Below are 16,629 nucleotides of genomic sequence, written 5' to 3' on the forward strand. Positions count from 1 at the left end.
ATGTATGGATGTGAGAGTTGGACTATTAAAGAAAGCTGAAGAATTGATGATTTTGAACTGTGGTGTTCGAGAAGACTCTTGAGAGTCCCTTGGACAGCAAGGAGATCAAACCAGTCCATCCTAAAGGAAATTAGTCCTGAATATTCACTGGAAGGACTGATGCTGAAGCTGAAACTCTAATACGTTGGCCACCTGATGCACAGAACTGACTCATTGGAAAAGACCCTGATGCTGGAAAAGATTGAAGGCAGGAGAAGGGGACGACAGAGGATGAGATGGTTGAGTGGCATCACCGACTCGACGGATGTGAGTTTGAGCAAGCTCCGGAAGTTGGTGATGGACAGGGAGGCCTGGCGTGCTGCGGTCCATGGGGTCGCAAAGAGTCGAACATGACTGAGTGACTGAACTGAACTGAACTGAAGCCTTTGAGTTGTGTAACTTAATATTTGGATACTTGACAATTTGTTTCTTTATCTAACTTATAAAATGGTGATATGTATTGACATTAGCTCAGTCATATATGTATACTGTCCAGGAACATTTGGTTATAGTTCTGTGAAAGAAATAATTTTATCAGTGTTCACCAGCTTGTAAAGATCTAGTGCGAGAGCTTAAATAATAAATAAATGCATGCATGCATGCATGTTCAGTCATGTCTGACTCCTTGTGACCCCATGGACTGTAGCCCACCAGGCTCCTCTGTCCATGGAATTTTCCAGGCGAGAATACTGGAGCGGGTTACCATTTCTTTCTCCATTAAATGAATAATAAAATGAAAAAAAAAAGTTGGATAAACTGCAGAACACACACACAGATGGGCCCTGATTTAACAATGGTGTGGCTTATAATTTTTTGACTTGATGATGGTGTTACAGTGATACCCATTCAGTGGAAACTGTACGGAATTTTGGATTTTGATCTTTTCCTGGGTTCCTGAGGTTCTTTTCAGTCCGGTCCTCTTTTGTAATGCTGGGGATGGCAGGCAGGCAGACCCCCATCAGCCATATCACAAGGGTCAACAACCATTCTGCACCCAGACAGCCATTTTGTTTTGCACTGTCAGCTCAGAATTCAATAAATTACATGAGATACTCAACACTTCTTTAGAAAATAGGCTTTGTGTTAGATGATCCTGCCCAGATGTAAGCTAGTGTAAGTGTTCTGAGCACATTTAAGGTAGGCTGGGCTAAACTGTGATGTTTGGTAAGTTATGTGTATTAATGCATTTCAACTTATACTTTGAACTTACAGTGGATTCATCAGGCTTACTGGGTGGCTCTAGTGGTAAAGAACCCGCCTGCCATCGCAGGAGATGTAAGAGGTTCAATCCCTGGGTCACTGGGAAGATCCCGTGGAGGAGGGCATGACAACCCACTCCAGTATTCTTGCCTACAGAATTTCATGGACAGAGGAACCTGGTGGGCTATAGTCCATTGGGTCACAGAGTCAGACGTGACTGAAGCACCTTAGCACACATATATATGCCTATAATATATATATATATACACACACACACACACACACAAACAGAAGCCCATATATTAAATATTTTAAGTTAAAACATGTCAATGATGTTATTGTCACTAAGGCCTTTTTAAAAATTGTAGTTGTACTGATTAGAAATGTGTGTCTTTCATAATCAACACCCACATTGCATTGCTTATGAGTTCCAGTTTGGATTTTTTTTTTTAATTGAAGCTAGCCCCAGAGCTCAGCAAAGCAATCAGATTGCATGTCATCTTGGATTTCTACATTTTTCCAAATGACCTATAAGTGTTACACTCATGCCTATTGTGACAGCATTTTTTGTTTTGTAAGCGATTCACCTTCACCAAATTTCCCAAAGCATTTAACTTAGTTCTTAGAACAGCTCTTTCTTTTTGCCTTTATACTTTATTGGTTTATGTAATAATGATTTAATTTTGATAACAACTGATATGAGAAGATTTGGGAACAAACACAGCTGTGTCTTGGGGAGCCCAGAGCCCCACTTGTGGGCACAGAAGACCATGAGTTGGGCAGAAGCCACCGGCCACAAGCAGGCGGTGTGCGGTCCGTGACCCTCAGACCCACAGAGCTCCTGAGATGGCTAAGTGAGGTCTGCTAAGAGAACGTCTGTTGCAGCATCAATAGTGAGTAAGCAGGACTTTGCTGGTGGTCCAGTGGTTAAGAATCCTCCTTGCAATGCAAGGGACTCAGGTTCAGTCCCTGGTTGGGGAACTAACATCCCACAGGCCATGGGACAACTAAGCTCTCACGACACAACTAGAGAGCCCGTGTGCTGCAACTGAAGATCCCGCATGACCAAGACCCAGGACACCCAAATAAATAAATAAAGGGGAAACAAAGGGGGTGGAAATCTAAAATATTAAAACTGAAAAAGAACAGCAAGAAGTTCATAAAGATAGGGGAAATTGCCACAGAGGTCTTCCAAAGTGGGGCAGCAAGAACGTTTAGGGGCCTCTGCCCCCGATTTCTTATCTGGCTGCCTCGATGGCCCCCGCCCTCACTGAGCTGGAACAAACGAGTGACAGTGTGTCACCAGTTCCAATGTCCCTGTCACGAAGGATTCCCGAGGCCTGAGGTGCGACCCGACCTTCAGGGAACCCGGCCCGTCTGAGCCTGGCCGCCCACAAGCCCACACACCCCCAGAGGGACTTCACCTCTGTGTCGGCCCCGTGCACGGTGACGTGGTGAGGAGACGGAGAAAGCTGTAGTGAAAGCTGGACCGTGGTTAGCTTGTGGTGTGTGGTGGTGCCAACGGGCAGGGATTCTGAGCGCAAAGTACGCCTTCTGGGCAAAGCTGACAGTGGAGGGACATTTGGGCATCTACCAACTCCATTTCTGAAACTCTCCATTCTTCCTCCTTAAAAACATCAAGTGACTGAAATTCTTAGAAGTCATCAGGAGACCTTCTACCCAAGGGCAGAAACTTCCAGACACCTCCACGGGTAGTTCATGCGCCGGAAGGGGACCCGGGGACCTCGTTATAGAGCCCCCACCTACAGGGCCCACCCCCAACCCCCTGACCCTACACCTTCCTCCGGACCAAGCTCCCGCACGCAGAGTGAGGGGACCCTCTGAGGGGGTCACTCTGATGCTTCCATTTTGACATGCAGTTATTTTGAGTAGGGCTGAAAAACAAGCTGTGGCAGTTGACCTGTTTTTTGGACCAACTAGTATTTAAACCAGACCCCTCTTACTCCCTCCTCCAAGTCTCACCTTGGTCATGGGGCTCTGATGTGGTATCACAGGGGCTTACAGGAGGGGTCAGGGATGGGCTGAGACTCTTCCAGAGAAGAGTGTCTGGAAAAAGGGGTGCTCAGAAATGGGTGGGTATTAAAAGCTGGATCCCCAAATAAGATCAAGTCCTAACCCCCACCCCCATACCTATGAATATGACCTTAATTGGAAATAGGTGTAATCAAGTTCAGAGGAGCTAATTAGGGTGGAGAAGACTCTTGAGAGTCCATTGGACTGCATGGAGCTCAAACCAGTCCACCCTAAAGGAAATCAACCTTGAATATTCATTGGAAGGGCTGATGTTGAAGCTCCAATACTTTGGCCACTTGATGTGAAGAGCTGATTTCATTGGAAAAGATCCTGATGCTGGGAAAGATTAAAGACAAAAGGAGAAGGGGGTGGCAGAGGATGAGATGGTTGGATGGCATCACTGATTCAATGGACATGAGTCTGAGCAAACTCCAGGAGAAAGTGAAGAACAGGGAAGCCTGGTGTGCTACAGTCCATGGGGTCACAAAGAGTCAGACACAACTTAGCGACTCAGCAACAACAACAACAAATCCAAGGTAACTGGTGTCCTTAGGAAAAGAAGAAAATGCCATGTGAAGACAGAGACACATGGGGAGAAAACCAGGTGAAGATGGAGACAGAGATGGGGGTGATGTTTTTACAAGCCAAAGAGCACCAATAACTGCCAGCAAAGTGCCAGAAGCCAAGAGAGGCCTAGATCAGTCTTCCTTGCAGCTTGAGAAGGAACCAGCCCTAGTGATCCCTTGACTTTGAACTTTTAACATCCAGAACAAAAGCATACATTTTTGTTGGTTTAAGTCACCAGATTGATGATGCTTCATTATTGACTCCCCATGGGGGAGGGTTAGGGAGTCCATGGCGGGGGGGTCCATGGGGGGAGGGCTGGGGGGTCCATGAGGGGGAGCACAGAGGTCGTGAGCTGGTTGGGCTGGACCCGCATGGCTGAGACAGATCTCACGCTGACCCCAGTGCCTCCCACATCTTTGGCAGGCAAACATGTGTTTTATTTCACAAAAAATCCAAAATCACCCAAGTGGAAATGATCTGTGTTGTGTTTTAAACTCAAGAAAGTGCCATGAAAGGTTTGTTTTGACCGAATGCAAACAACACTCGCGTGCATAAGCACTTTCTGACACTCGCAACTGAAAAATGAATGCTCATGCCCACGTTCTTGTCTTTCTTCCTTCCCCCAGACTGTTCCCGCTCACACACGTGATACGGGAATGTCTACCCCCTTCTCCAGATCAGACTTTTCCTACAAAAGTGATCACCCAGTCCCTCACCCCATTCCCCCACCCCAGAGGCCGCCAGGCCAATAACTTGAAGGGTGTCTTCCTCTCGTTTTTTCCCTTTCTCAGGAAAACCTTGGCATTTTTCCAAAGGTTTAGAGATTTTGGCTTTTGCGGGGAGGGGCATTTTTTTGCTCTTTACAACAATTTGCCTCCCCAAATCAGAAACCTTGTCCAAACTGTGACTCTAGTGCTCAGCCAATGATTCTTCTGGTCATGACTGCATTTGATGTGAAAATACTCTTTTCCCAAAAGAAACTGCACACCCTTCAGAAGCCAAGGATGAAGCGGTGTTTATTAGAATACATGAGAGGTGCGTGCTGTGTGCTAAGTCGCTTCGGTCAAGTCCAACTCTTTGCAACTACATGGACTATAGCCCACCAGGCTCCTCTGTCCGTGGACTTCTCCAGGCAAGGATACTGGAGTGGGTAGCCTTTCCCTTCTCCAGGGGATCTTCCCAACCCAGGGATTGAATGCAGGTCTGCCGCATTGCAGGCAGATTCTTTACCAGCTGAGCCACCAGGAAAGCCCCAGAAGTAGGTTTACGGCAAAGCTAATGAATGCACGCTTCAGAGCTCCTCACTCACCTTCCACAACCTTGTACCTAGCTTTACATCTATGGTTGTGTATTCTTTTTCTTAAAGAACCCAATCCCCAAATTGTACAAGCTTGGGGTCCTCCCCCCGAACCCCAGGTGCAGTATGAAAGCTCATCACCTCTTAGACTTCATTCTCCTCCAAGGGCAAGGAGCCTCCCGTCTGGTTGATACTTTGTGTTTCTGAGGAAGCTTTTCCCGGTGGGGAGGAGGGAGAGGATGGTGATGCTTTGAGTTTCAGAAGGTGGCGGAGCCATTTCCTGTAACGCGAGGACGCAAAGAAGTAAACGATGGGGTCGATGCTGCAGTTCAAGTTCATGAGGCAGACGGTGAGCTGCAGGCACAGTTTGAAAACCCTCTGCTCGGGGCAGGTGGGCTGGCGGAGCATCTTGGTCACCATGAACTGGATGACGTGGAGGTGGTAGGGGATGAAACAGACGACTACGGCCACCAGCACCACCAGCGTGAGCAGGCAGGCCCTGCGGTGGTGGCCCCTCTGGCTAGTCAGGGGGTTGTCCCGGGCCGTCCGGCACAGCTTGGCAGTGATCTTCACGTAGCAGAAGAGGATGACGGCCACGGGGCCGCAGAAGCTCAGCGCGGAGGTCACCAGGACCATGACGGGCAGTGTGAACACCCGCTGGACACTATCGTACTCCATGCAGGTGAGCCTGCCGGCCACGCGCGTGGTCATGGTGAACCCGAGCAGGGGTGCCGTCTGCAGCGTTGCCAGGACCCACACAGCCGTGCAGATGAGCCGGGCCCGCCCGGGCTCACGTAGCCGGGGACACTGATGGGCGCGGACCACTGCCAAGTAGCGGTCCACACTCACGCACGTCATCAGGTAGATGCCCGAGTAGGTGTTCACGAAGAAGATGAAGGCCGTCAGCCTGCAGAGCCCCTCCCCGAAAGGCCAGCTGAAGTCCAGCAGGAAGTAGGTGATCTTTCCGGGCAGGGTCAGGGCAAACAGGAGGTCGGACACTGCCAGGTGGACCAGGAAGACACCGGTCGAGTTGATCTTCTCGTCCTTCTGATAGGCCAGGCGAAGGGCCAGGACGTTTCCCAGGACAGCGAAGATCAACAGGGCTGTGTAGAACAGAGAGAGCATCACGCTGGCCACCCGGGGCGGGTGGTGGGGAAGGCAGGAGTTGGTGTGCTGGACAAGACTGCTTGGGTCAGCCGTGCTTGAAGCCATGTCAGACAGGTCCTTGGGAAGACAAGAAAATTAGATGTAGTGTTGTATCTCAGGGTTGCACCTCTAATATGTCTTGCTGTTGTTCTGCTCAGTCGTGGCCGACTCTCTTGTGACCCTGTGGCCTGTAACCCACCAGGCTCCTCTGTCTGTGGGATTTTCCAGGCAAGACTACTGGAGTGGGTTGCTATTTCCTCCTCCAGGGGATCCTCCCAACTCAAGGATCAAACCCATGTCTCCTGCATTGCAGGTGGAGTCTTTACCACTGAGCCACCGGGGAAGCCCTCACCCCTAATACAGCTACACTTCACAATTTGCTGAAACCTCATGCCCATGAACAGTATCTCTCTTTTTTTAAGTTAAAAAATTCACAAAATGAACACATCTGTGTGATCAGTACTCAGTTTAGGAAAGCACCTCCCCAGCACCCCCAGAAGCTCGCCTTTGCCCACCCCAACCTCTACCTCTACTCGAGGTTAATCAATACCCTGACTTCTAAAATCACAACTCAGGGGCTTCCTTGTTGGTCCAGTGGTTAATACTTCTCCTTCTAATTCATAGGGCACAGGTTCAATTCCCTCCTTGGGGAGCTAAGATTGTGCATGACTTTGGGCCAAAAAAAAAGCAAAATATAAGAAAACAGAAGCAATACTATAGCAGATTATACAATCTGCTATATACAATATACTATACAATATACTATATACAATTATACAATATACTATAGCAGATTCAATAAAGACTTTTAAAATGGTCCACATTAAAAAAAATCATAATAAATAAAATCATAAATGTTTAAAAACATAAACTCTTTCACTTTCATCAAGAGGCTCTTTAGTTCTTCTTCACTTTCTACCATAACTGAGACCTGGAAGGGTGGGATGGGGGACCAAGGAGGGCGGCTCAGGAGGGAGGGGACATACGTGTACACACAGATGATTCACTTCGTTGTATAGCAGAAGCTAACACAACACTGTAAAGCAATTGTCCTCCAATAATACAAGTTTTAAAAAGTCACAACTCAGCATGCCTGCCTCTGAGCTTTAATGAGATCATATGCTGTGTATACTACAGACTACCAAACCACCTTACCTGCCTCCTGAGAAATCTGTAGGCAGGTCAGGAAGCAACAGTTAGAACAGGACATGGAACAACAGACTGCTTCCAAATTGGGAAAGAAGTACATCAAGGCTGTATATTGTCACCCTGCATATTTAACTTCTATGCAGAGTACATCATGAGAAATGCTGGGCTGGATGAAGCACAAGCTGGAATCAAGATTGTAGGGAGAAATATCAATAACCTGAGATATGCAGATGACACCAACCTTATGGCAGAAAGTGAAGAAGAACTCAAGAGCCTCTTGATGAAAGTGAAAGAGGAGAGTGGAAAAGCTGGCTTAAAACTCAACATTCAGAAAACTGAGATCATGGCATCTGGTCCCGTCACTTCAAGGCAAATAGATGGGGAAACAATGGAAACGGTGACAGACTATTTTCTTGGGTTCCAAAATCACTGCAGATGGTGACTGCAGCCATGAAATTAAAACACACTTGCTCCTTGGAAGAAAAATTATGACCAACCTAGGCAGCATATTAAAAAGCAGAGACATTAACTTTGCCAACAAAGATCCGTCTAGTCAAAGCTATGGTTCTTCCAGTAGTCATGTGAGATTTGGACTATAAAGAAAGCTGAGCACCGAAGAATTGATGCTTTTGATCTGTGGTATTGGAGAAAACTCTTGAGAGTCCCTTGAACTGCAAGGAGATCCAACCAATCAATCCTAAAGGAAATCAGTCCTGAATATTCATTGGAAGGACTGACGCTAAAGCTGAAGCTCCAATAGTTTGGCCACCTGATGTGAAGAAATGACTCATTGAAAAAGACCCTGCTGCTGGGAAAGATTGAAGGCAGGAGAAGGGGATGACAGAGGATGAGATGGTTGGATGGCATCACCGACTCAATGGACATGAATTCGAGCAAGCTCCAGGATGGTGATGGACAGGGCGGCCTTGTGTGCTGCAGTCCATGGTGTTGCTGAGAGTCAGACGTGATCGAGCGACTAAGCACAGCTCTGGTACAGAGCTAGGAGTGGGGATGATGAGTCACGGGTTCGCATGGTTGGTTGCGGTGGGTCCTGGCAAACAGTTTGCAAAGAGCCACTCTTCATGGTCTGACCGTGTTTGAGATTCCCATGGTACCTCAACCCTGCCAGCACCAGGCACGGTCAGTCTTTTTCAGGGGAGCCATTCTGGTGGGTGTGCAGGGGTATTTTCTTGTGGTTTCAGCTGGCATTTGCCTAATAACCACTGACAGCAAGCACCTTCTCTCTGGTTTATTGGCCATTTATAGTTTTTCTTTATGAAGTACCTGTGCATTTTGTCCCTTTTTCTATTGGGATGTCTGTCCAAAAATGTGTGTTTTCCCCTTTTTTTCCAGTCCATTTCCCCCACCTGCCTTTGCTCTTCACACCTCCATTTCTGTCATCTGCATTCTGATCATCCTTTAACGTTTAATTTCCGCGCTGAGACAAGGGGAGCAGCGCTCTCTGTGCAGCCAGTGAGCGGGGGTGACTGTCCACGTGGTCCACAGGTGAGCAGAGGGTGTGCGGTTTGCCCAAGGGCCACGGTAAAAGTAGCTCGCAGAACCAGAGACCCAGGCGGAGGTGCTGAACTCGGTCATGGGCTGGCTGAAGGGCACCAGCTCCATGAGCCCCAAATCTTATCTTATTTGAGTCACGACGCAGCTGTCTCCTCCTTTGCTAATTTGGCGCTGGCTAGTATGGAGCCTGGGGCTTCCCTGGTGGCTCAGTGATAAAGAATCCCCTTGCCAAATGCAGGAGACCTGAGTTTGATCTCTGGGCCAGCCAGATCCCTTGGAGGAGGAAGTGGCAACCCACTCCAGTGTTCTTGCCTGGAGAGTCCCATGGACAGAGGAGCCTGGCAGACTATGGTCCATGGGGTCACAAAGGGTCGGTCACAACTGAGCGACTGAACAACAACAGATTAGGGAGCCTGCTGTAGACTGTGCCTCTTTGCAACCTAGGCATAGAGAGCTCTGTCTGGTCTCTGCAGATGGAGAAGACTTTCAAATGGAAAGTAAGTCCATCAGGAGAGAGAGGAGCTCTGAAAAGTCCTTTGAACCTCAGGATGATGGATGAATGGATGGAGGTGATACAGTGATGATGACTAGATAGACAGATACACAGTTACATAGGTAGGTAGATAATAGATGGTAGATAGATGATAGATAACAGAGATATAGAGATGGTGACTAGATAGATCTGTAAACAGAGAGCTAGACAGAGATAAGGAGGTAGGTGGGTACACTCTCCCAGGGGTCCCACCAGCTCCAAATCCAGGGGGAAGGCTGTTCCTCCTCATCCCTTCCTTGCCTGAACAATCTGACCCTCAGGTCGCACGGAGGTGGGGGCTGGGAGGAGAGGCTCTGTGCCCTCCCAGTAGGGCAAGGAGGGCATCTCAAGGGGCCGGTTTAGCTCAGGAGAGTCCCAGCCACAGGTTGATTCTGCTGCTGGAATCACTAGCACTCAGCCCAGAGCTGCAACCAGGAGGGCTGTGGGATCCTTGTGTGACCCTTTCCTTTTCTCTTCAGGCCTCACTGGACTCAGAGATGAACCGGCACTTTAAAAGACCCCACCCTGGGCAAGCGACCCACTTCCTGACTTTCCTGGGCCTCTTCCCCACACACCAGCCCACAGCCCAGGGTGCTGGGCACATGGCATAACCCCAGGGCCCTGCCAAGCACCACCTCCTCCCCAAAAACCTGCGGGGAGGTGCACCCACAGAGCTGCCACACCCACCTCCCAAAGTGGGGGGATGGGTACTGCCACAGCTGTGAGTCTGGGGAGATCTGACCCACATGAGGAGCCCCTCCCTGCCCAAGAGAGGGGCCCTAATGCCTCGGACCCGCTGACCTTTCCTCCTTCTGCTCTGGTCCACCCCCTCCTAACTGCAGACCTCGGTGGGAATGTCCCTTCCTGCCCCCCAGGGGCACCAACTAACTGCCCAGTGCCTTGGGCTCTGGCCCACACCTGCCCAAGTTGTGCTCCTCGGCCTCTTTCTGCACCGTTATCCCCGCCCCAACCCGAGTTCTCCCCGCTGCACACGCAGAGCAGCCCATCGCCCCTGCCCCATCCCACCTGCTCATAGAAAACGACCCGCTCTTGGTCTCGCAGGGGAGCAGAATTTGCCCCCAAAACACACCTCTCTGGCCGAAGGATCACTTTAACCTGCTTATTTTTAAGAAATCACAGGCACAGAAGAAGCGCTGAAAGCCAAGTAGAAGTTACGCTTAAATGAAACACATTCAGGACTTCCCTGGTGGTCCAGGAGTGAAGAGTCCGCTCGCCAGTGCAGGGGACGCGGGTTCGAGCCCTAGTCTGGGAAGATCGCACATGTCTCGGGGCAACTAACCCGATGTGCCACACCTATCGAGCCTGTGATCTAGAGCCCGGAGCCCAAGAGCCTGTGCCCCACGCCGCAACTAGAGAGTAACCCCCACTAAAAGCCCGCAACCACAACAGAGACCCAGCATAGCCATAAGTAAATAAGTAAACATTTTTTAAGAAGACATTTCTATTTGTCGGGGTATCTCCCTTGCCCTACCAAGAAGAGAGGTTAATGACTCAATATCTGGAAACTCCAGTCAATGCAGACGGCAAGGAGTCACCTGCAGAGTGAACTTGCCCTTGTCTCCTGCCCTTCTCGGGCCCTGCTCTCACGTCTGGCTCCCCCCACCACCCCGGACACCCAAGATCTTCTGTTGTCTCTCGCTGGAGAACGTATCTAAAAGTGATGGTTTTGCTCACTCCGGCGACTTCGTTTTCCTGGGTCTCTCCCCACGTGTACACGTTATTCAGCTTCTGTTCGTTTTCCTCCTGTTAATCCATCTCTCGTCAGTTTAGGGATGAGGCCAAAGGGAAGGGAAGAAGAGACGTGTCCTCTCTCCTACAGCCTTTTCTGTCTTGATACAAAGTTACAGATGCATCTACCTCTCACAAGACTATGCGCCTTGGAGACTCACCCAGTGGTGACCGCGGGGCCAGGTGGTCAGCTGGTGCAGCCACGTAGGGACACATGCTCAAAAGGGCCTGCAGAGGGTTCTGAGGGCTACACCCCAGGTCTAACCCGGTTCTATCAGCCGGTTTTGCTCAGGGACGTGAGGCTGACCCTGACCTTGGGTCTTTCTGGCCTGACCTGTCTGCTGCCTGATCGGGAGCGGCAGCAGTCCCCCCGGGTGTCCGGGATGAGTAAGGATGCTCCAGCTATGGCTGAGAGAAGCAGAGAGAAGGGGGTTGTGTGTGAAAGGCAGAGTGATCTGAGCCTCTTTCCCCAAGTCCCAACGAGACACGCCCTTCCTGTGGTGCCTAGAAACACTCACCTCTGGTGGGCTTACCTCGCTCACCAAGGGTGATGCCAGGGAGCCGGGTGGAGCCTGGGTCAGCTGCCTCCGCAGGGGCCCTGGGGCATCAAATGTACCCCGTGCAGTCTCCCCGCTATAGGGATTGAATCAGTTCACTGCACTCTTCTTTCTTTCACCCACCCCTGCAGGGAAAAAAAAAAGAAAGAAAGGAAAGAAGAAAAAAAACCACCCGGGGTATCAGGCAAGGTGATCTCCCTGCCACAGGCGGAGCTCAGAGCTCGCTCAGCCACAAAGACTCCCACCTCCCAAAAAGGACGAAGTGGGGGAGCGTTGCTCCAGGAACCGGTCCCCCCCTCTTCCATTTCTGTGCCCCCCACAGGCAGGCATGTAGGCCACAGGTGTGACTCTCAAGCCACCAGGGTCAGGAACTTCAAAACCCCGCCAGCATCCTCCCCCGTCCCGCCCCCAACCCCGACGACTAGGGAGTGAAGCTCAGCAAGAAGGGCTTTAAGGAGACCCTGATGAGCTCAGGCTGGGGTTGAGCAAGTGAGGGGAGCTTTGCCTGGCTCGGGATTTCCTGGGAGTATGATCCAGGCTTTAGGGCTCTTCGATGGAGCCTGAAAGCCAGTTTGCAGCCCTGACTGGCCATGCTCCCGAGGGCTGCGCTTGGCAGGAGGTGGACAGCTGATGGAGCCAGGGTACTCCCTTCCTCTGCCTCCCAGAGAAGGCGTCCCCCCACCACACCGCTGGCAAGTAAACGAGGCATCGGACCCACCCTGGGATGCAGACTGGGCCTTACTGCTAAGCTGTTCATTCTGGGCACGTGAGCGCGGGCTTCTTTCTGGGCGCTCTCTGAACATGGAGGGAAGTTGCTTCTCTCACCAGCCAGCTCACCAGTCCACCAAAGAGTCCCCACCCGCCTCCCTGCCCTTTTCCACCCCCATCCCTGAACCGTGTGTCTCTGGTCTGACATCCCACCTGCCTTGGGCTCCTCCAGTCTAGAATGTGGATCAACACACCCCCCTAACTGGTCTCCCACTGGCGAAGGCCATGGGGCCCCACGGGCCCCGAAAGACATCTTCCAGAGCCCCAGGTGGGGTGGAGAGAAGTCTGTGAAGCAGTCCTGTCTCACCTGCAACTTCCAACATCAAATTCCCTCCAACAGCCCAGAAGGAAGAACTAACGCAGTTTCTTAGTTCAGAGGTGCCTGACCTTCACTCAGATTGCAAACCCTAGGGAACTTGCCTCCAGGCCCTCCAGACATTTAGGATTCTCCCACTCAGAGGAGAGCCCAGAAGGCCTAAAAGGGGGCAAGAGACTGTAGAATGTGCCCACCTCACCTTGGTCACGCATGATTCACTCAACAGGCATTTAGCGAGTGCCAGCCTGGAGCCAGGAACACGTTTCTGTGTGTGCTGGGAAAGGAAACACTTTTCCTTTGTCCCCCTGTGTTTAGTAGCTGTGTGTGTGTGTGTGTGTGTGTGCACGCTTAGTCGCTCTGTCGACTCTTTGTGACCCCATGGACTTTTTTGCAGCCCGCCAGGCTCCTCTGTCCGTGGGATTCTCCAGGCAAGAATGCTGGAGCGGGTTGCCATTTCCTTCTCCAGGGGATCTTCCGGACCTAGGGATCGAACCTGCGTCTCCGGCATCTCCTGCATAGGTTGCTTTACCACTTCGCCACCTGGTTTGGCTGAGGTTGTGCTAATTAAACTGATGAAAGACGGATTAATAAGAGAAAAGGTACACACATCTTATTTGATGTTAAAATTTTTTACTTTAACACAGCATGGGAGCCTTCACAGGTAAGAAGGAACCAAAGTGGATAGGAATGAGCACACAGCATTTTAACAAAGAGCGCGCCACATGGTGGAAACTAACAAGACAGAGAAAAAGTGGCCGAGGGTAATAGATGGAGAAACAAATGGAAGGTGAGGGTGTTCAATAAGGTGTGTCAAGCACATTCCTCTCTGTTGGCTCTGGGTGAAGAGTCTAGCGTCCTCTCAGAAGCTTTAAGAGTTGAGGTCTTTCTGGTAAGGAGGGCGAAATGCCTTTACAAATGGAAATTTATTTTCTGCTCTTAAGCCAGACAGGAAGAAGCCAGAGATATTTTTTTTCTTCTCTTTCTGCTATTTTTGTTAACTGCCTTCAGCTAAAAATAATCCTTATGCCAAAGAAGCGCATGTGGGTGGCATATTCTGGCCCCCTCTGTGTGGACATGTGACCAAAAAGTCCACAGATGCTCCTCACCGTGTTAAGACAAACACGTCGTCGGTCAGTCCCTGCCCGGCCTGGAATCTAGCTGATCCCTTATGAAGTTATCATCTCTCCTGGCCATTCATGATCTTGTTCAAGAGTTAGTAGCCGCCCCCACCGGGCACCATCCTTATCACCGGCCACCATCCTGGGCTTGTCACCTACACGGTGCACTGGGTTTCACGCTGTCTGGGGCTGTTCTCTGGGTGTTTCTTGGGCAGAGGTGTTTCCATTCAACCAGTTGATGGGTTCCTTGCGGGTAGGAATGGCAGCAACTCTTTTATCTACAGAGGCTGCTACAAGGGAAGGTGTGGGAACATCACCTAGTCCCTGGGGGACCAGGAATCAGGAGGCATGGGAACTTGAATGGAAAAAATTACCGCGTTATTTTCACGAGGCTCTAAGAGCAACCTGGCTTTGTGGTAACAGTCGTGGGTGGCCAGTCACGGTGGGATGAAGTGTACGTCTGACTCTGTCACTTATAGAAGTCATGACACTCCAGACAGAGAAAGAGAAATGCCGTACGATACCTGTTATATGCAGAATCTAAAAAGAAATCATGCCTCTTGTCATAGCCCATCAAAGGTGATTCAAGGAATTTGAACTACATTTGCTCATCATGGCTTTGAAATTACAGTTGCTGTTAGTAAAGAATCAGATGGAAGGAGTTTCATATTAGAAGTCTGGTTTTTAACATTTGGATAACTGCGTTTTAACAGAAGTTGTTTTTTTCGTCTTACATATTTTACTGCATGTATTTTTAACCATCACCCGGAGGAGGGCTTCTCTAGTGACTCAGATAGTAAAGAATCTGCCTGCAATGCAGGAGACCCTGACTTGATCCCTGGGTCGGGAAGATCCCCTGGGGCAGGAAATGGCAATCCACTCCAGTATTCTTGCCTGGAGAATCCTATGGACGGAGGAGACTGGGGGCTACAGTCCATGGGGTCACAAGAGTCAGACACGACTGAGCAACTGAGTAGGGTCCTTACTTTCCCCTGTCAGGTTCAACAGGGAAAGAGAAGAACCCTGATCCAGTCTGACATTTTTGTCTTCCAAGTGGAGAAACTGAGGCACAGGATTTCCCGCCCCCCCCCCCAACTGCCCCCCAAAGCTTCCCAGCTTTCTCCATCAAGAGAGGACAAGAACCTTCAGCTTCTGGTTCCTTTTGGGGGCTTCCCTCACAGTGAGGACCCTGTTAACCCCTATACCCACCTCCTCACAGCCCCAAACACGCAATGCTCCCCAAAGGCTGGGGTTTGAAACTACGGTGCAATTCCCTGATCCCTTGACTGTCCTGACTCTGTCTCAAGATGACTTGACAACTGCCTTCCTTGTAATCTATTTGTCATCTTCCACCTGGCCCAGAAAATCAATAGCAATGACAGTAATGGTAATGGCACCCATCATTGAGGACCTACTCACATCGTCCACAACATTTTACAGATGAAGAAAATGAGACTCAGAGAAGTTAAGTGATTTGTCTGAGGCCACACAGCTAATTACATCAAAGATCCAGGTGCTGCTTCTGATAATTTCGATTATAAGGCGGTTGCAGCCAGGGCTGGAGATTAAGGAGGTGGCCACGATGTCACCCAGATCTTAGGGACACAAAGGACTTGATGCTGCTGTCTCTGGGGTGGGTAGAGCGCCTGCTGCTGTGACTGGTGGTGTCTGAGTGTGGCGACCACCCTGGGTGTTACCCAGGTTCACAGGGCACAGATTTCTGATCTGATCTGTGCCCGCCCAGGGAAAGCAGAGGTGCACCCCTATCTCATCTGTGTGGTTTGGTCGTCTGTGTTCCATGAACAACGTCAGCCCCGAGCATAAGCGGAGAGGCACCAGTTCCGGGTACAGCCACCCCCGGGGGTGGGGGCGAGGTCTGGAAAGCCAGCGCTTTCTATCCTTTTATTTCTTTAATGATGGAGGAGGAAAAGGATGGGGAGTGGTTACAGATGTAGTTGTTTCTTCCTCCTTTTTAAAATCCATTTAACTGTTGATCTGCTTCTAGACACTTGAATAACCTATTTATTCCCTCATGTGCAGCGAAAGTCTGCACTACACTGAACTTCCAGAAGCAGCTAGGGTTACAACAGCGACAGAAGCCCTGCTTCTGGTGAAGTGGACAGATAAGCAGGCAGTGACCTCATGACCTCGGACCCAATGAAGAGAATGAGTTCAGGTTACTAAGGCAGCGGTCACCAGCCTGTTCAGGGCCGGGGACCGGTTTCATGGGAGACAATTTGTCTGCAGACTGGCGGGGTGGGGGGATAGTTTCAGAATGATTCAAGCGCGTTACATTTGCTGTGAACTTTATTTGGAATCTAATGCCGAGGCTGATCTGACGGGAGCAGCAGAGGATGAGACGGTTGGATGGCATCACTGATTCAGTGGACATGAATTTGAGCAAGCTCCGGGAGATAGTGAAGGACAGGGAAGCCTGGCATGCTGCAGTCCCTGGGATCGAAAAAAGTCCAACACAATTGAGCGGCTGAATAACCACAACCGATCCGCAGCCCGGAGGTTGGGGACCTCTGTGCTAAGCGACCATGTGAGGAGGAGCTGGTCCCCAGTCCGGAGTGACCAGGGCAGTTTCCCAGAGATGAATGCTGAGGATGCGGAAGGAAACTTGCCTCTACCCTCTAGGT

At 50.2% G+C, this 16,629-nt stretch overlaps 1 protein-coding gene across 1 annotated transcript; it reads right to left on the reverse strand.

Annotated features, from left to right (window-relative positions):
* Window positions 1-4,807: 4,807 nt before the first annotated feature.
* LOC133049559 (G-protein coupled receptor 183-like) lies at window positions 4,808-11,838 on the reverse strand. Its single transcript, XM_061133652.1, has 3 exons — window positions 11,762-11,838; window positions 5,870-6,361; window positions 4,808-5,515 (listed from the first exon to the last, which is right to left on the reverse strand). The coding sequence occupies exons 2-3, from the start codon at window positions 6,347-6,349 to the stop codon at window positions 5,282-5,284; spliced, it is 714 nt and encodes a 237-aa protein (XP_060989635.1). The 5' UTR covers window positions 6,350-6,361; window positions 11,762-11,838; the 3' UTR covers window positions 4,808-5,281.
* Window positions 11,839-16,629: the final 4,791 nt, after the last annotated feature.

The sequence above is a fragment of the Dama dama genome, chromosome 30 (assembly GCF_033118175.1).
Source record: "Dama dama isolate Ldn47 chromosome 30, ASM3311817v1, whole genome shotgun sequence".
In the NCBI taxonomy this organism is placed as follows: Eukaryota; Metazoa; Chordata; class Mammalia; order Artiodactyla; family Cervidae; genus Dama; species Dama dama.